General features: G+C 39.1%; 1 protein-coding gene across 1 annotated transcript in view; it reads right to left on the bottom strand.

Annotated features, from left to right (window-relative positions):
* Positions 1 to 20439, bottom strand: part of LIX1 (limb and CNS expressed 1) — a gene marked incomplete at both ends in the record, with an annotated part of 48971 nt that extends 28532 nt beyond the window's left edge. Inside the window, 2 exons of the mRNA XM_080941584.1 lie at positions 288 to 451; positions 20358 to 20439. Of these exons, the coding sequence (XP_080797710.1) occupies positions 288 to 451; positions 20358 to 20439 (246 nt within the window). The remainder of the gene's footprint in view (positions 1 to 287; positions 452 to 20357) is intronic.

The raw sequence follows: 20439 nt of genomic DNA, 5'->3' as shown, positions 1-20439 counted from the left end.
AGTCCTATACGTTTTTGTTCTTGTTTTTCCAGAATCTTATTGAAGGAAAGAGCAATAGCTGTTTTGAAAACAAAATGCTGTTCTATAAAATTTGTTTTCTTTAGGAGAATATCAGGACACATCACAATATAAACACGTTGGAGCATCAGACTGATTTTTCCAGTATATGTGATAGATACGCTAGCTTTGTCCACCATATTGACAAACCCCGCCTAGCCATTTTGTGAGAGGGTAACTCTGCTCTAGCCCAGTTACCTTTTGCTAATGGGGGTGCTGGCTGCTCTTACCTGAAAGTTTCCAAAGCAGCTCCCTCCAGGGAGAGTCACATAGCTAACAAAGGGAGGCCCAGAGGAAGGCATTGACTCATAGACCACCAGCCCCTCACTGGAGAACGTGGTTCTCTGCTGCTGCTTGCTTTCCCAAAATTCCTGTAAGATTGACACAACATTCACTGCAAAAGACAAGAGAGAGCATGAGTTAGAAAAGTGGACACACACCCGCCAAGTGCTTAAGGCTGGATTCTGCAATGAGTCAGTGGCCATTTTAAACAGAACATGCTCAGCTTGGGGGCTGCTTTCGACTGTGAAGACACTTTATTTAAGCATGTGGAAAAAGATGTTAAAATATATGACTTTAACACACATGTGTATTTCCTTTATAAATTACATTTTAATTTATTATGTATATGAGAGAAAATGTGGCTGTATTATGGGAATGTACATGTGTTGTCACCCATTAGAAGGTCAGAGAGCAGATTTGGGGAGTTGGCTCTCTCCTTCTATTATATGGTTCCCAGAAATCAAATTCAGGTTGTCGGGCTTGGTGCCTGAACCATCTGATTGGCCTGTGCATACATTTCTTACTGAATAAGACTTAAGTGGTTTTAGTACCCCAGTTCTAACAAGGTTGAACTATATCAAATCTATTTTATAAATTATATTAATATCTAAATTAAAAAAATCTGACCATTCATCTCTGAAAATCTGCCTTGGTAGATTTTTTTTTTCCAGAACTGTAATTATCTATAGCCCATATCCAATTTCTCAGACTCAACCCTGAAAAGAGAAGGCACACTGTGATGTAAAATGTAAGCAAGGTAATATTGATCTGGACGTATCATTTATATGACTTTAGAAGAGAAATTTAGAAAGGAGAAAACTCTTTTATGTTCCCTCTTTTTCAATCTAAAGGAAAATCAAAGGCAATTGTCAAATAAGCAAGAGGTTGGAAAGACCGTGAGGAAACTAATAACTTGGAGTCTTTGTAAAGACAAAGTCTGTTAGACGCCTTTGGAACACGGGAATGGGTAGGGCCATGTGTTTCAGATTAAATGACCTGTGATAGCCTGCAGAGGTTCCAGATCAAATTAGGCTGGTTTGTTTATCCTGTACTGCAAATTGAATTGGGGAAATTAACAGGGATAATGGAATTGTGGAGTCAAACGTGACCTTATGAGTCATGTAGGTTAAGCCTTGCCTGATGCAGGGATGGATCCCTTGCCAGCACTGCTTCCAGGGCAGCTGTCAGTCCAGCCTGTACACAGCCTCCTTGGCCGCTGTTTCTGTGGAGAGGTGAGCTGAAGTCTACTTTCCTCTGAGGTTTTTGGAAGGGGGCTCCTGTGTTTCTAGTGAGCTCAGGGCATATTTGTAGGCAACAATGGATGTCTGTGGGTTTTGCTCATGGGGTAATTTGTGCATTTTTTTGTCTGACTAGGACACAGGGTTCCCTTGAAGTATCATATAGTCTTTATGGTTGGGGATTTAGCCAAAGCTTATGCATCTAGAGGTAAGAGTTCAAGACATTTGTTGGAAATTCTCTTTTTTTGTTTTTTTTCATGTGTGTTTCAGAGAAATAGGAGGTAGGTGATTTGAGAAGAGAGAGAACAGAGGAGTGTGGCACAGGAAATGGAAGAGAAAAGCTGATTAGGCTGAGTACCTGGGGCCACCTTTGCACAACCTAGGCTCCTTGCTTCACTGTGATTATCTGAAACAATCCACCTGCGTTTCCTTTGACCCCTGTTGAACTGTTTTGTCTCACTTGCTTTTGAAGGTGTACCAATGCAGGGAGTGTGTATTAGCTCAATCTCAGAGTGACTGCCTAGCAAGAAGAGGCCATGGGGTTTTCCTCAGCACAACAATGCAGTTTTGGATGTTTCAAAATGCTGAACATTGACTTCTTCCTGAAGTCAAGAGCATCACAGCGTTCGATCTAATAGCAAAAGCACTGCACATCACAGCTCTAAGCTGTTTCTGAGAAGACAGGGCTCTTACACCTTCTCCTTAGGTCAGGAGAGCTCAGAAGATTCCTAAGGAATTGGATACCTTAAAAAAACTAGTTTGGTATTTAAGTGTCAATATTTGGAAATATTGAAATAAGGTAGGCTTAACAGAGGACAAGTGGACTGATATAGGAAAGGGATTAAGTTAAATATTGGTGAATACAGAACTTCCTGTTTATATAATTAAAATAGTGTTTTGTACTAGTTGATAAAAGTCCAAGGATAAATTAGATATTTTTATGTGGTTAGCTATTTCTGGCCCATATCTCTTTTTCTTCTCCAGTTCTGAGAAGACAAAGGTTCATGCAGAACCCAGTTTATGTCTCTACATGCAAATGACCCTCTGAATTCAACAAAAGCAGTTCTGAAGCCAGAAGCATAAGGTGGAAACCAGTAGCCATTTGGCCTACTAGTCAGCAAAGACTAGTACCTTCCTGCCGCAAGTTCATCACTGAATGAGACTGTTCTTCTGATTAGAGTAGAAAACTGAAGGCTCATGATTATCTATGTATGATACACACGAGAATTTGGACCGTCAAAAACAAATGATTTGAGCTAAAGAGTTGAGAGTATAAATTTAGATTTCTGCATGAATAAAAAAAAAAGATCCAGTTTTTGACTTTTTCCTTATGTAACCACAAAAGATCCCTTTGATGGTACTACGGATGTCATCACCCTTAAATGTGCAACATATGTACATGCATGGAGACTTGCATATTTCTCTCTGTATCTCCTCTTGTGCCTGGAAACTAAGATGTATGGAGTGCGAGAGAAAGAAGGCAAGCTTGGCTGTCTGCAGCTCTAAAGGTCAGTTACATCTGACGGTGTTCTATTTATAAAACACACGATTTTTTTTTTTTTTTTTTTTTTTTTTTTTTTGTTTACGGAGCATCAGTAAGGTTTATAGCTTATTCCAAAAGAAACTGTGAGGATGATGATTCATTGCATAGTTTACTCTCTAGATGCCCCAGCCCCAAATCTTGTCTTCTCCGTGTTATAAAGTAAACTTGAGCTACCGAGTCCTCCTCATCTCTGTGTATACCCAGCTCTCTAATAATTCATGCTCTTTCACCTGGGTATCGTTTCCTTTGTCATACTCTTGACCTATTTTTTTTTAATGCTTACTTTCTGTTGCTTCTCAGCAACCACAAATGTGTTTGAGACAATGACTGAATAATAAGATGATTAATCAAATATATCACTTTTCCTTAGAACTATCTGTGGTTACAGGTTATTGAAATAATCAAGCTCCTAGTAAGAATGTTCTACATTAACTGTCTCTGCTTCCTTAATGTTCTTTACATGCATAGCTTGGCTTCCTTCTGCACTATTCCAGTGAAGTTCTTTGACAAGTATCATCAATTCATGATTTCTCAGGCCTCATTTATTTGACCTCTTAGCTATCAGTACATATTTCTACCTGTATCTCCTCTTTAGCTGATGGTGTACAATACACACAGTGTGAACTATGCATGTTGTATGTTCAGAGCCAAGATTACAGTGATGTCATGTGATATAACATACATTAGCGGTCCCCTAAACACCCTGGATACAGCATGCATTAATTTTGAATTACTTTTTGGTCATTGTATACTCAGAAACACTTGGCTGTTGACAATGGCTTTTGTCACCTCCACATTCAGTTGACTACACATGGGATCATCACAGCAGTTTGAGAAGCTGCTCTCTATGACACATTGTTTGAAGGTATGCATTATTTCTCTCAAAGTCTAGTAAGGTTCCCCTTCTAGTCTCTACTTTCTCTCAATGGATACTAAAGCAAAATGGCTTTTATCAACAACCAAGACAAGGGGGTGTGACAGTGACCCTTGGCTGGATAGCTGCTGAAAGTGCACACGAACAGTTTGGCTGATGCTGGAGTCAGAACAAGAAAAGCATGTTTGCTTTTGCCAAGGTAAACGATTGATGCTAAGTGATGTAACTGTTGTAGAGAAGTGGCTGTGGTAGCATTGTAAGAGGAAGTAGAAAGAAAAAGTACCACGTGATCCTAGAAACTATATGCAACCCAATTCTGTTTCCTAACTTCTATTATCTTTGAGTATCTGAGACTAATGAAAGTGATTTACCTCTCATTAACACTGTCAAACCGTTCATCCATCCCCTGCTTTAAATAAGGAAGCAATGATGGGTCTCTTCCGCATTCTGAAGGTTTTGTATATCAAGAAGACGATTTGCTACTAAGTTTATAGCCATTACCATGGCTAACATTATCCCTTTTTAATGTATTCTAAAATTTGACCATAACTGTTTTTGGACGAGCAATTAAATGCCCAAAAACTCTTCCATTTTTATTATAAAGTCCAGTGTTGAGGCTTTCACAACTAACCAAAAACGAAACTAAACACAACAACAATAAAAGCAAAACAACAACAAAACACGAAACACCTTAAACCCTCACCAGAAGAAATCTTCCACTGGCTTCAGCAAGAACATTCTCTTTTTGTCTTTGAATTCATGAGACTTATTTTCTAGCCAGAGCTTAATTCAAGTTCTCCTTCCCACCTTGAATGTTTTTGCCCACTACACTTCAGATGAAACACCACCTCCACCAGGCCTTATCCACGGAGTGTAGCCACATGCCTCTCCTTTCCTGAGCTCTCATTCCATTAGTGGCCCTGTGTCTTAGCCCTTAATCCCCTATAAACCATGCTCATAAAATGGATATGGTGCTCCTGGCTAAATTTATCAAGTCAGACTTGGCTAGACTTTCTTCTGGCTAGAAAAATGGAATGTCTTGTGGTAACAATTCATCTAATAAAGTATAGTTTTTCTGTGATTTAATTCGCAGCACATAATGGGAGCCAGGAAGGGATGAACTCTGTTCTGATTGGGATAGAGCTATATTCTTAGAAACCGTCATCACATTCATTTGGGATCTAAATAACACTTTGCATAATCTGAACACTTGTGCAACTGACTGAATGTCTTGGAAGTAAGTGAATTTCCCTGATTCTTGGAGAGTTCAGGAATAGAAATAGAAAGAATAGAAGAAATAGGAAAGTTCTGTAATAGGTTTTATGTATGAACCTTAGTGGTTCTAAAACACCATGGCTGTGACGGTTGTAACCTGCCCAGTTAGATGTGGTAGAGGGAGTGAAGAAAGGGGAAGCCTGATCAGAGTTAGCACGTGATTGATAGTTGTGGCCTCACTAGGGCTGTGTCTTTATTAAGTATGGATCCAGGAAATTGTGAATGGGGATGGTAGGTCCATTTGTCTGGAGTGCCAACTTTATTTGATTTATGTTCTATGCCTGGAATGTTCTACTGAAAATATATTCTAAGATCAAAAGAACAGAACATCCCAATTAACAAGCAATTGCGCACAGTCACAGTCTATGCGTGACCCCTAACCCTGAAGTATAAGAAAATTCAAAACAGGCTTCTCAGCCCACAGAGATTTACAGTCTGTCTGGAGAAATAATATGTTCATTATATAATTAGTGAAAAAAATATTAGAGTACAAAACTGTAGAATAGAGTGAGTATTATTATTTGAAGCTTAAAAAATCATGGCACAGTAATTAAATAATTTCAAGGTGAAAAGAAGATGGATGTGAGTTGAGGTTTCTAAAGAGTGTCTGAGTAGGAGGAGCCTAAGTTTCGTTCTCCTTAGGGAAATGAGGTAGACAGGTACTGGGGGAAAGAAGAGAAACTGTACTCTCAGAGCAGTAACAATGACATTGAATTAAAAAAACAACAAAGAGAAACAATTATTCATTGAAGAATTTCATAAGAAGGCAATTGGACAGCAGAGTAGAGATATCTGGCAGTTTCTGAGGTCTTTACAAGTCTGAGATTACCATCAAGTGCTTGACCACAGGAGAATGTGGGTAATGAAGAAAGGTATAGGAATGGGACCGTGAACAGTAGACAAAGACCAGGTGAAATGCAGAAAGATTTAACCTCAGATTTGTAAAAATGAACAATGAATCTTAACACTCAGCAGTAGATAAGACGGTAGAAAAGGGGAGGACACCCTTCTGTGGGGTTTCACGGAAGAACGAAAGAAGCCGTGGAACACACAATCTGATACTCTGTGAAAACATAGTTTCAGATGGGAGATATGTGATATACATGGTGAGTAGATGCTAAAGCTCCTCTAAGTCCTAGCTTAATCTCTAGGGCCATGTGGATAGCTATCTTAAGAATGAGCTTACCGACCAGGGCAAGGTGGCACAGCACTTTAGTCTCAGCATTCCAGAGACAAATACAGGGAAGTCTCTGTGTTTGAGGCCAGCCTGGTCTACAGAGTTAGTTTCAGGACATTCAGGGCTACACAGAAAGAGCCTCTCTTGAAAAACAAACCAACCAACCAACCAACCAAACACACACACAGAGTATAGCTTACAGTAAAATCCTCCACCAGGAGAAGGCCCTGCACTGGTAGGTTTATATTCCCAAGATCCAAAGGTCTCTCCCCATCACTGGAGAAATAGAAGACTACCAGGTAATTAGTGTGAACCCAGGAAACTGGCTGTGACTTGGATATAGGCACATACATATGTTTATATGACTAAGATGCATAGATGAAGGTTGCATTTGGACACTAAAGTGGGACATCTAGAAAGAGAAGCAAGATCAGGTGTATGTGAATACACACTAGAACAGAGACGCCATAGCCAGGCACAGAAGCCTTTCGTTTTATTGTTCTGCCACTGCAAGTGTTTCTGGAAGGCTTATCTAGAAAAGAGCCCTTTAGTCCAACCTTTTAGGACTTTAGAGCAAAAATGACTTAATATCATTCTTTTCTCCACGCCAGGTACTGTTGGCAAAACATTTGAAAAAAGGCAAAATAGCCCATATTTTAATTCCTCGGCCAAAGAAGAACATCAGCATATATCTTTTGGGTAATTTTAAAAATCATTTGCCTCTGTGTTGTTGTTGTTGTTGTTGTTGTGTGTGTGTTTTCCCCTTAGCATTATATTTTTTATACCTTCATTCCATTTGCTTTTATTCTCTCTGTGTAATATTAATTTTCATATTTAACTCTACTAGATTATAACCATTATGGACCTACACTTTTGTGTGTAACTGTCAAGCTGTTTCCAGCAGCTTAATTAAAGAGACACCTGGATGTAGCTGGCACCATCCACAGGCTGGTGGCCTGGACTGAACAGGAGGAGACAGTGAGCTATGCACCAGGGTTTGTCTATCTCTGGTTTCCAGTGGAAGATGCAATGTGACCTGCTTCCTGGGCCTCCAGCCTTCGCGCCTTCGCGCCTTCGCTTTGATGTGGACTGCACCCTAGACACGTGATCCCAAAGAAACTCTTTACGTCAATTGCTTTTCTCACGGACATGAGAAACGTAATGAATGCACTGTTTTATCCGATTCTTCATTCCTTCCTCCACTGATATTAACTTTATGATTAATTATTAATACTATTTTCACTCATTATTTTTTAAATTCCTCGTTAGTCCATTTCTCTTTAAATCACTATTACTGTGGTCTGTGTTTACTCATTGGGTAGTAATGAAGATTCAGGCTTCAAAAAAAAAAATGGCTGTTCACTAAGAGACCCCTCAAATAAAACCATAAATATAAAAGGAGATATAAATATTTATATATCCTAAATATTTGGAAACTGCAATTTAGAAGCACAAAAATATGAAAAAAGGAGGTAATACAGCTTCTTTAAGTATTCATAACTCTTTAATAACTAGATACTACAATATTGAAATGGTTAGAATTTTGGATAAAAAATTCAAAAGTATAGCTTTAGACATTATCTTTGACCTCAAAGAGAATTTAGAAAAACAGATGAAGGGTGAAGCAAAGAAGTGAATCTAAGACTTGGGTGAAAGTGGGGCTTGGCGGATGCCGTCTATAGTCCCAGAACTGGGCGACAAGAGCATAAAGATCGGGAATTATAAGTTCAAGCATCATTCTCAGAGGAGGATGAGTTGGAGGCCAGCGTGGGCTACCAAAGACTTTACACTGAAAAAATAAATAAAGGAAATAGATAAACAGACAAAGGAAACAAATAACAGACAAAAGAAATAGCTTGGGTAAAAATTCCTTCAAGTTGAGTAAGATGAAACTGAGTGATTATTGTATTCAGATAACAATAAAGAAATAGAAGTAATCATGACCATAATTTATAAAAAATCCGAAGATTAACAAGGGACCAATCCTAAGAATATCTGGCATAAAAGAAGGAACTTAGATATAAAACTTAATCATAGTAAAAATATTTAACAAAATTATGATTTAAAAAAATTCTCAAAGTAAAGGTAAAGCCATCAAGAAAACAAAAACACAGAAGCCTTAAATAGATTTGTCTAGAAGGAAAAATGTCTTCAGACTACACGGAAGAAGAAATGCCATGAAAAAAAAAAAGAAAGAATATTTAAAATAGAAAATACCAACTCATCTTTAAATAGGAACTCTTCAGATTTATCTCAGAACCCTAGCAGAACCTGTAAAGCCAAACAGAAAAGCATAAACGGATGTATTTAAGCCCCGAGAGTAATAGCAGCTGATCAAAACCCCTGTATCCAGAAAAGCTGCCACTTAAAACTGAGAGGCATAAACACAAGATACACCAATTCACGACCACTAAACCATTGTGACAGAAGAAATTTAACATAGCCTAAATCGTGATGAAGAAGAAAGATGGTTACACTTGTAGGAGCGTGAGAAAGAATGAATTTAATTAGGAGAATAAAGAATCAAAGATAATTGTCAAAAATTCAAACATTTTTAGTCCAATAAACAGGAAACCTCTACTATGATAGAGAACGAAAAGAACAAAGAACACTCAAATTTTAGAAAACTATATAGAATTAGCACAAATTTCCTAAATAATTTGGAATGTAAAGTTTACCCTTCAATTAAAAAAAGTTTGCCTTTGGATAAAGTAACAAGATTCAATCAACCATCTGTTGTGTCTAAGAAACACATCCCATTGACAAAAACACATGGAAGGAAAATGAAAGGGCAGAAAAGAATGTTTCAAAGAACTGAAAGATAGAGTATCTGCATAAAAAACTGACAAAAACACAGCTTAAGACAAAATTAATGAGGAGAGTCACTACATATTTGTAATGGCTAATTTTATGTGAACTTGACACCAGCTAGAGTCATCAGAGGGGAGGGAGCCTCCATAAGATATGGTGGTTGGGCGTTTTCTCAATTAGTGATGGTGAATTGTGATGTAGGAAGAAGTATAAGCAAATAAACCCTTCCCTTTCCAAGTTGCTTTGGTCATGGTGTTTCATCACAGAAATAGAAACCCTAACAGAAACAATACACATAAGAGAAAAATCATTAAGAAAATAGAATGATTGTCAGTATATATTAACCAAATATCCATGTACCTGATGCCACAATACTTGGGATGAAAGGACAGTGAGTAATTTTAGTATATGTCTGTCATCATAGATAGACCATCCAGAAAAAAATGTTAATTTCAAACAACTTCAGAATTAAATCGTACCACTGATTGAAATGGACCCAACAGACAACTACAGACTGTTCTACCAATAGCTGTAAAGTGAATGTGCTTAACGCATATCCTTTAACTTTCTCCAAAAGACATCACATCAGAGACCAACTTAACAGGTCAAAAAAAGCTGAAATAACCTGTTGTGTATTATCAGATGATAATGGGGTAACACTAAAAGTCAGTAGCAAGAGAAAACACAAAATATACAAATACTCCTAAATCAACTAATACATTTTTGAGAAACCAGTGGATAACTGGAGAAATTAGAGGGGAATCTGAAGTCTCCTAGAATCAAATTAAAATGGTAGTGTTGGCATTTAGTTTAGGCTCCACCCCACAGTTACTTGGCAACATCCAGGTATATCTGACTCACTATAAAAGGGGCTGCTCGCCCCCTTCTCTCTTTTGCTGCTCCTGCTCCTGCTCAGAGCTCCGTTCCCCTCCCCCCTCTCTCTCTTCTTGTGCTTATGGTTGGCCTCTACTCCTCTTCTCCTTCTCCCACTCCCACCCCCTCCCTCCCTCCCTCCCTCCCTCCCTCCCTCCCTCCCTCCCTCTCTCTCTCTCTCTCTCTCTCTCTCTCTTTCTCTGCCTTTCTTCAAACTCCCCTCCCCATGGCCTGAATAAATACTATACCATCACGTGGCTGGTCCCTCAGAAAGGGAAGGGATGCCTCAACATGGCCCCCGCAGAGGCACGCCTTCCCTCATACCTGCCTACACATCCACCAAACATATTCCATCTCTCTTAACTTTTTATAAAATACAACAGGTAGAACCTGTGAGACATAATGAAGGCAGTTTAAAGACGGAAGTTTGTAGCAATGAATGCCTAAACATATATATATATATATAACCCTATTTCAAGTAAATAATTCCATAATGTATTAAGAATAATCCGGTGAGTTAAAGATTCAGTGAAACACAAAGGAAAACAATAACGATCAGAGCAGACTAAGGAAATATAGAAGACCGAGGAAAGAGGTGCTTCTTTACAAATAAATGAATAAACAAGTAGAAAATCCCTTGGCAAACTAACTTAAGGAAAGGGAAGAGGAAAACAAGTAAAATTAGGCATGATAAATTACAAAATTACAGAAATTACAGCAGATAGCATTTGTCCCAAACAATAGATAGGGAATATTTTGAAAAATTCTTATTTAATAAAATTGAAAACCTTGAAATAAGTGGATACATTTTCAGATATATTTGACATACCAAGATTAAACCAAGAGAATATCAAACAAGCCCAAGAATATCTCTAACATCCAATACTACTGGAACAATGAGGAATCTTTTTATAAAGAAAAGCCCAGGAATGGATTGGATACATTCTCTGTCAAATTCTACCAGATCCTTAGAGAAAAACTAATGCTAAGAAGAATATGGCCTCTGTGGTGGTTTGAATGAGAATGGCTCCCATTGGCTCACAGATTTGAATGCTTAATTACCAGGGAATGGCACTATTTGGGAGGATTAAGAAGTGTGTCCTTGTCGGAATAGTACAGCCTTGTTAGAGGAAGTGTGTTACTTGGGGTGGGTTTTGAGGTTTCAAAAACCCAAGAAGGGTCCAGTGACTTTTTCTCCCTGCTGCCTGTGGATCCAGATATAGAACTCTCTTTACTTTCCTAGCCATGTCTGCCTGAATGCCACCGTGTTTCCTGCCATTATGACAATGAAGTAAACCTCTGAAATTGTAAGCAAGCCCCAATTAAATGCTATCTTTTATAAGACTTGCTGTGGTCATGTTGTCTCTTTAGCAGTAGAACAGTGACTAAGCCAATATCACACTCCTGTAATCATAGAGGCAGAAGCAGGGAGATGATAAGTTTGAGACTAGACTAGGCTATATAGCAAGTTGAAGCCACATCCAGTCTCAAATACCATGGTCCTTACATCAATGATCATCAGAAGATTACAGAAAGTAGGAAGGGGAGGATACTGTCAGACTCATGGTACAAAGCCAGATCACCATGGTGATAAAACAAGGGTACAGATGCATGCATGTGTGGAGAGAGAGAGAGAGAGAGAGAGAGAGAGAGAGAGAGAGAGAGAGAGAGAGAGAGAGAGAGAATAGAATGGAAGAGTGAGATTTTATGTGTTCTGTGGTTTATAAAGTGTGTTTCATATGTGAACAGAAAGATAAGCAGTAATCGATCTACATTAAAACGCTTGCTGCGTTTTGTCTCTTCATTTATCATTAGGATCTGAACAGTGAGACGCCTGAGCTCCAGACTCAGACAAGCCTTGGTTTGAATCCTGTTTGTGTCATGGCTAGACACCTAAATGGCCCAAGCTGAAGTTCCTCATCTGAGGAAAGGAGCATATCTTTGAAAAGAAAATGCAGTCTGTCGGTGGTGTCACACGCCTTTAATCCTAGCATTTGAGAGGCAGAGACAGATGGATCTCTGTGAATCCAAGACCAGCCTGGTCTACTGAGCAAATTCCAGGACAGCCAAAGCTACACAGAGAAACTCCATCACAAAAACCTGCATGGCAGCAGCAGCAACAACAACAACAATAACCACAGCAACAGCGAAAGACAGACAAAAAGAAAAAGACAAACAGGAAGGAAAGAAGAAAGGAAGGAAGGGGGAGGGAGGGAGGGAAGTAAGGAAGGAAGGAAGGGAGGGAGGGAGGGAGGGAGAAAGGAAGAAAGGAAGGAAGGAAGGAAGGAAGGAAGGAAGGAAGGAAGGAAGGAAGGAAGGAAGGAAGGAAAAAACAGGCTCAGAGTATGGCTTCACACGTGCTAAGTATTAGTAGTGCCTTAGCTACTGTGACCGGAGATGTTGAAGGAAGACATAATTACATGTTTGCATATTGCATCTTTGAAGCTAACTGCTCATAGAGTTTTGGAAACCTTATCATTAAGTACTCTAAAAATAGTCTGCATGTCTGAGACTTCTCTCATTCTCTCATTGTGCTATTTATTGCCCAAATACGTGAGGAGTTCAGAGATTGCAGAGAGCAAGCTCTTTGTGAACATTCATCGGTTAAGTCAAAATTAAATGTTTTGTGTCTCAGTGTCTTGAGACATTAGTACCCTACATTTTCACTTTCTGATACTAAAGACAATGGATCTGCTCTTAGCAAAAACTACAGAGGGTCTCTAAATTATTTTTATTAAAACATCAAAACTTTTATTTTAAATTAATACTTAGTGACTTCATGTGCCTCAAGAAAGTAGAAACAATATATTTCATGACCCAATTCAATAAAAATCCAAGTCTTAGAAGAGGACATTTGTTTACATACATATACACAAAGGATCGTAACAGTCTGTTATAAATTTATTACAAAAAAGAACCAATTTCTTTCATCTCATATCAGAAAATTTCTAGCTGAGTACAATATCCTTGCCAAAATCAATTAAGACAAATTGGAAAGGCTGCCATTTACTAGTCATTAAGCAGCTTTCAAGATAATGTATTTTCAGATTGATTCTCTGCTTTTAAACAGATGGATTTATGCTTATGATATTTTAATATCACCTTTAATTAAAAAAAAAACCTGTTAACAGGTGACATTTTACATAATGTTAAATAGTATTTATTATTCCAACAACTTGTTCTTATTAGTGTGATTTTCTAATTTTATTAAGGAAAAACAGGAAAAGGACTCTCAAATAATGCAAAAGGCAAATTCGCGATATATTAATTTATAATGCATGCACAATATATTGGGGAAAAAATTGGGTGCCTCTGAGTCTTGTGCTGGACCTGGCTGGGTCCCAGAAACTGATCAGCCATCACAGCTGCCCAGGCATCTACAGTGATCCATCCCTTCAACTTCGGCCAGGCCACTGAGCTCCTGTGGACATTGCCTCTGTGTCCCGCAGCCAAAGGTGAGCCTTGGCCCTGTTCCACTTAGGTAAAAGTTCTTTTAAGGCAGCTGCTCTGGCCCAGTGGGACAGAGAGCGGGAGTCTTCTCTGTTCCCAGCAGGGGCGTTCTTCAAGGGCTGTGCCCCAGCTCCTTCAGCGGCTGGAAGGCTGGCTGGCTTTTGTTTGGTTTTTCTTTTCTTTCTTTTTTTTTTTTTTTTTTTTTCCACTTCCATCCCCCTACCCCAAACATTTCTCTGAAGGAGTGGAAATCCTTTCAGTTGTTTTACATAGTTGACCTTTCAGGAGGTCTACAAAAATAAAATAAAATAAAATAAAAGTAATATCCTTCTTCGTTTTCCCTGTGGGGGTGGGTGGACATTTCTTTTCACCTTCAGAATTTAAAAAGACTGAACTGTAAATTCTTTTATTAGAAAAGTTAAATGGCATTAATGTTATATATATATTTGTTCGGACACAGGGAAAAGAGAATGTATGAAGGAACAAAAGGAACCCACAAAGGCCAGTTAAATTGTTTGTATCACAACAGCAGCAGCTGCCTGGTAGAGTCCACATGTGTGTTTTACATGTTTAGCATGGACCAGATGATGTCATCCAATTTTAAAAGCTGCATAGCTGTGATCTATTTACCAACCATGGGCATCTATCTTCCCCCATGTTGTATGGGGCATTGACTGGCACTGTATATAACACACTTGGGGGGAGCACTATTGTGGCATAGCCAGCTGAAGATCAGACACATAATTTAGTTTTACAAAAACAAAAAACAAAAAACCAAATCTGTAAAAACATGGTTTTAGGAATATAATGCATTTCCCTGGAAATAGTAATTTAAAGAGTGCTTTTTTAGTATCTGCCATAGGGTCAGTGTATAAGACACAAATAAAGTTGGGCCATAAGAAGAATGTTCTAGTAACCCATAGCAGGAGTCGCACTCTGAAGATGAGTGTAGGAATGGTAAATTCTGATACTGTGGGATGAATCTGAGGCTAGCTTCCTGGCTGCACTGCCCCAAGTGCCTTTTGGTCTCTAGGGTCTCTTCTTTCATGATCTCTCCTGCCTATTTTTATGTCAGCTTATTCCTAAATGTAGTTATTCTCCGAAACTGTGTCAGTTGAGGAAGGCTTAGAATAGTGCAGAGAAGTTTATTTCATGATTAAGGAGAACACTTGACAATGGGAAAACCCTTCCCCTTTCACGAGGAAAGAAAAATTAGCCAAGCAGTAGTTTAAATATGTCCGCCATATACCTTCCAAGTACCTGGACTTGTAGAAGGCATCTGGCATATGACAAAAATACAGGGTCCGTCTCTGCCCTGGGACTGACGACTAAGTTATGGACAAAACCACCCTGGGGAAATTATAACAGATAGTTCAGAAGCATAGTCAAGAAATGCAGGTGAAAAAGCATAAGCCACAAGTACCAACAGAGTTGTAGGCTAGTGATGGGCTCTCACAGCTGCTCATATGAGACAAAGTAGGGACCAACTGATTATCACCGCATTAGTGAACAAAAATGAAGCCAACAAGAAATTAGAACCGTAACATTCCATTGACTCCAGAGAACTGCGGGACGAAGCCATTGTCTCTTCCGTGAGCTTCAAATTTTCAATGGGATTCTTTTGCCTTTAAAATGGAACTTGTTTTAAATACCTTTTCAGCCTAAACTTACATGGGCATTTGAACATGGAGGGAAAGAAATAAAGGCCTCTGGGGTTAAAACTTGAATATGAAATATATTAAATAAAAATTCCTTTATGAAAGGCTTCTAAAGTTGTCTAACATTCCTTAAATCAATCTGTAGCACATAATCAGTAAAACCATATCATTTAAACAGAAAGATCATAACTTCGAACCTCACCCTTGGGCAGCTGTATCCTATTATGGGCTGTAACTTAGCACATGCGTTTCAGAAGTTGTTAAAATTGAGTTCGAGCTAACAAATCTCAACTGTTAAATAAAATAAAATAAAATAAAAGCCTGTGGTGAGATGGGGCATCAGCCTGTGAAGAGGTCCCATGGGATAAGTGTCTATCATATTTTATTTTGACCTGTTAAATGTATTTATATATGAGGGAAAAAGTATTAGGCCTTTACGTGACTGAGAAGTTACTCCCCTCTTTAAAAGACTTTGAAATAATTTCTCCTTGGCCTGTCTTTCAATATTTAAACTGTCAAATGAGCATTTGCTGACAAAAGATAAAGAGAACATTTTTTTATACTGCTGATAGCTGAGCTGATGTTTGCATTTTATCAGTATGAATTCAAATAAACGTCATTGTATCCTGTTACAAATAAAATAACATTGGCCTTTGAACAGGCTTCCATAAAACATGCATTTCTAGATTAATGCTAAAAGTATCAACATTTCCTCTATTGCAATTAAGATGGAATCATTGTTCTGGACTGAAATGGTGTTCTTCTTTAGGGCGGTTTATACAGCGGAGCACACTGAGGCGTGTGCAGGGTACACGTGTCTCACATCCACTTCTCCCTGAGAAATGTGAAAGCTATAAATGTATCATGAAATTTATAGATTTCAAGTAACTACACTAAAGAGAATGGAGTGGGAAAAATACTTGACTTGAGAGAGTTTTTGTTCTCCCAGGCTATATACTGCCAGATTCATGATTACTAAGATGTTTTTAATAGCCTTGTAGTCTGGTCTGAGTTTTCCAAAGGGGAGAAATGTGCTCTTTGAAGTTAAGTATTCACCTATCTGATATATATAAAACCTCCCATGCAGAGAAATGTTTTTTCAAAAAAAAAAAAAAAAAAAAAAGTTAATGTACCTCAAATATGTGAGAAATTTGCATCTAACTGAGCAACATTTAGCAAAGACTCCATCTTACCTTTTCTTCATAGAGTGTGGAAAAAAATACCCATGGAATCTAACATATAACTTTGTATAGCTAATCTGTCACTTACTAATTCGAGTAGCTGAAATGACAATCAAGACAACTTTTAACTATCTCTTGGATAAAGCTGTTTTGACTTGGTTTTCAGTTAGGGCAAATAACTTCTTTCCAGAGACACATTTACCATTCGCTAACCTTACATCTTGCCCGTGCTGGCCAATGGTTTCCTAATGATAGAAGCTAGAGTTCTCCTAGTGTAAGTATCACAATATACACAGATCCAGCAAATGCCATCTGTGCTTTGTCCCAGGACACATAAGGCCACACCCTTCTGCATAGTGGAAGGGCACAGCTAACTCCAGTTCTTGTGTCAACAAGATTCAGCTTGCTTCTTCTAGTCAGCTCCCATTCAACCCGTGCACCTTTGGCCAAATGGCGTCTCGCCCCCACGTCTGCATTTCTGTTCTACCCTATTCACATCCAGTTACTTATTAGGCTCCTCCACCTCTGAGAGAAGCTCATTTGTCTCTCCTCTCTGCTTCCTCTTACAGCCCTGATTATATGGTAGCTGGCAGGTCTAAGAGGCAGTGTCACATAGTGAGAGACCAAAGGTAAGGAGCTGGAAGAAAGTCTTTGTATCTAGCCTCCTGTTCCTGCTACAGTGGGATCTTGGTTAATTTGCTTCTGTCCCTTATAGCAACAGCACCTACAATACCATCTACATTTACTCACTTGCTATGAAGAATAAATGTTTCTGTCATACGATGAGGACTTACCAACCTAATTTCTATAAAACGAATGAAGTAGCACTCTACAGTTAGGTAGGTAACTATCTTTTCCTTTTGTAATGTGAAAAAGTAGTGCCTGGTCTCTGCTAAACAGCCATCTTGAAATCATGCAGTAGTTTCTTTTGAGAAAGCCAAGGAATGATCAAACAGTAGCAGACAAATAGCAGTACAGGCTCCACAGGACAGGACAGGACAGGACAGGACAGGGGCTGCTCTTAAGACAGCTCATCCTTGCATGTGGCTCATAACCCAGGGAATGAAACTGGACTGCAGAGAGCTCAGAGAAGAAGGAAGCATGGGCATTGGCCACAGTCTGCAAACAGATGCTGGCCGGCCGCGTGGAGCTATCCAGTGCTGCCTGTGGCAGAGATGCTCCTGTTATGGGGATCGGCTTCAGGCCAGCCTTGGGAAGCAAACTTTATATTGGGAGCCCACCTTATCCCAGACTTCTTTCATTTGAATGTCCGTTAGGAAGTAAAGAAAAATGCTGTGTGATTCCTTTCCTTTTAAAAAAGAAAACAATACCTTTAAAAATACGCAGTCATCATAGGTGAACAGCTTATCTAAACTATGCCAGACTGAACATATTGTAAAACGCCATCTGAAGGCTGAGCCAGGCGTTCAACATTATTTCCTTAAGCAAATGTAACTGTTACCACATGGTTCTGTCTTAGACTAGAAAACTCTCAGAGTGCTTTTCCTAATCAACTTGAAGAGAAAATTTACCCACTGCTGCTTGTTTGTAAGCAAATCAAAAGCCAGCCGACGGTGATGAATGACTCAGGAGGCCAATTTTTGCTCTTTGTACTGTGTGTCCCAAGAGTAAAGGAAACACCCCTTTGCATCCACAGAAGAGAAGCTCAGAAACAACACGGCAGTTTCTTTTTAATACGCCTTTGTTCACTTGAGTTGCGTTTTATCATTTCTCTAAGTCCCTTTTCATCTTCCAGGAAAGCAAGGAAGCAATTCTTTTTATGTGCTCCTCCTGGCGGAGACAAGATGGGTGGCGGTAGGGGAGGAGCCTGGAATGAGCTATAGGGGACAGGAAGAAGACTTTTAAGAACTGCCATTAAGGCTGGTGGCAGCATTTTTAGGTTGTGCCAAAGTAATAAAGTTCATGAGCCAGACTGACTTGTGTGGCAACCAGGGTTGCCAATATATGGCTTGATCCTCAGACAGGCATCTGATGTCCTGACTCAGAAAGTGAACCCGTTTCTACTCTTCCACGGAGATGAGGAGAGACATTTGTCACTTAGTCATTTTATTTCCAGGTTAGAGAAGCCGGAAAGGAGAGGGAGGACCTAACATTCTCACGATGACACTCCCTGAGCCGAGCAGCTGTAGAACAAGTGGTTCATCCCACAGTAAGTCTGCAGTGACAATGCCAATGCTGGGATCTTTGTTGTTAATGAATGGACTATATGACATATGACACAGGTTTTCCGTGTGAAAAAAATTCTGTGTGGATTACAAGGGTCTCAGAAGAAAGCAACAGCAAAATTAGAGCATTCTTGCAAAAAAAAAAAAAAAAAAAAAAAAAAAAAAAAAAAAAAAATGGTGACATGGCTCCTTTAAAAACTCCTAGTCTCTCTTGTAAACTGTGCAATTGGAAGAAATTAGTTCAGCTTAAAAACTGGACCATACAGCCTCAGGTTTGAACTTTTCCCTCCATTTCCTGTTACTGCTTCTGCCCTCCAAATTCTAGATGTGAGTTCTTACACTTTATCCAAAGCTCCGGACATGCCAAAGCCTTTTACCTTTCACTAAGAATTGAATGCATTGAAGGAGAAAGACATTCTTTCCTTCTCTTTCACTGAGAGAAACACACCAAACCAGAGGACACTCCAGGCTAAGCTTGAGGACAGAGTGACTTTTATTATCCCTATTGACAAATGCTTGAAGGATTTTTTTTTTTTTAATTAAGAAAGAAAGTAGCTTTTATTTTATGCCTTGGCAGACAGATTGGGTACAATTTAATTTCTAAGAGGGAAATTTTATAGAATAAAGAGGCTACACTCCCTCCCTCCCTCCTTCCCTCCCTCCCTCCTTCCCTCCCTCCCTCCCTCCCTCCCCCTTCCCTCCCTCCCTCCCTCCCTCCCTCTCTCTCTCTCTCTCTCTCTCTCTCTCTCTCTCTTTCATCACACATATGAGAAATATAAGCTGCAGGACATCTGGGAAAGACCGTTATTCACTAATCAGAAAGCAAAAATCCAAACCACTGATACTTTGATGGAGACACACATCACTAGAGTCACAAGGAGGAAAGCTGTAACGTATTGCAGGCTAAAACCATTCCATACGCATTTTCACCTTTTGGGCAGACCCAAAGAGCAATTCTATTTCAGAAGCCCTTTGTAATCCGACACCCACTGTAGATAAGATACACTATGAAGATTGTCTGTTTTGCGGCAGCGAGAAATCAAATTGGTTCCAGAAGCGAACTTATATGACAAATGGTTTAATAGTATGGCTGGAATTGTAGAGGTTGGCTGAATTATTTCTCATAATCATTTGAGAAAAAAGATTTAAAAATAACTTTGCCATGCCATGCGGGGTTGGGATGGGGACGTGGGGAATGAGGCTGAAGTTAGAAGGCATCTCATTTTATTGGCATTATAATTTGTTATTAAAATTTAGGAGCTCGGTGGTTAAAATTAAATTTTGTTTGCTACGAATAATTTCAGATAAAGAACAGTACCTGACTTATACGAGTAGTTATGTTGTGGAAGATTAACTAGATTAAAAACAAGCAGTACATTTTTATTATCATTTCCAAGTTATTTTTAGTTTTCACTGAGTTCCAGTCAGCTTTGTTTTATTTAAAAGGCATCTGGAAAAGTTCATTAAGACTTGGCAGGTTTTAGACTTCAGAAAAGGAATCATCTACACGGTACTGTCTTGGCAAAATAGCCCAGAGTCTTGTGGAAGTAGGTGAGATGAAATCATGCTCCTGACTGAAGTTGGGAACAATTTAAATACCGCTTAGCCCACAGCACACGACTACAAAGATCTAGGAGAAATCGTAGTTCAATAGGATGTGACTAGACACTTAGGACTATTTTCTAAAAAGTCGGAAAACGGGGGGGGGGGGGGGGGTGTTTTTTTGTCTTTTTTTTTCCCTTCAGTACTTACAGTCTTTGAAGACCAAAGCCGGGTCTCTGTGAGGCAAGGCTTGGGCAATGATGTGTCTCAGAGAGTCCAAGGTTCTGTCCAT

This window comes from Micromys minutus, assembly GCF_963924665.1.
Source record: "Micromys minutus genome assembly, chromosome: 30".
Lineage (NCBI taxonomy): Eukaryota > Metazoa > Chordata > Mammalia > Rodentia > Muridae > Micromys > Micromys minutus.
Note: the sequence above shows the minus strand (reverse complement) of the source record. Positions and strands in the feature narration are given on the sequence as shown.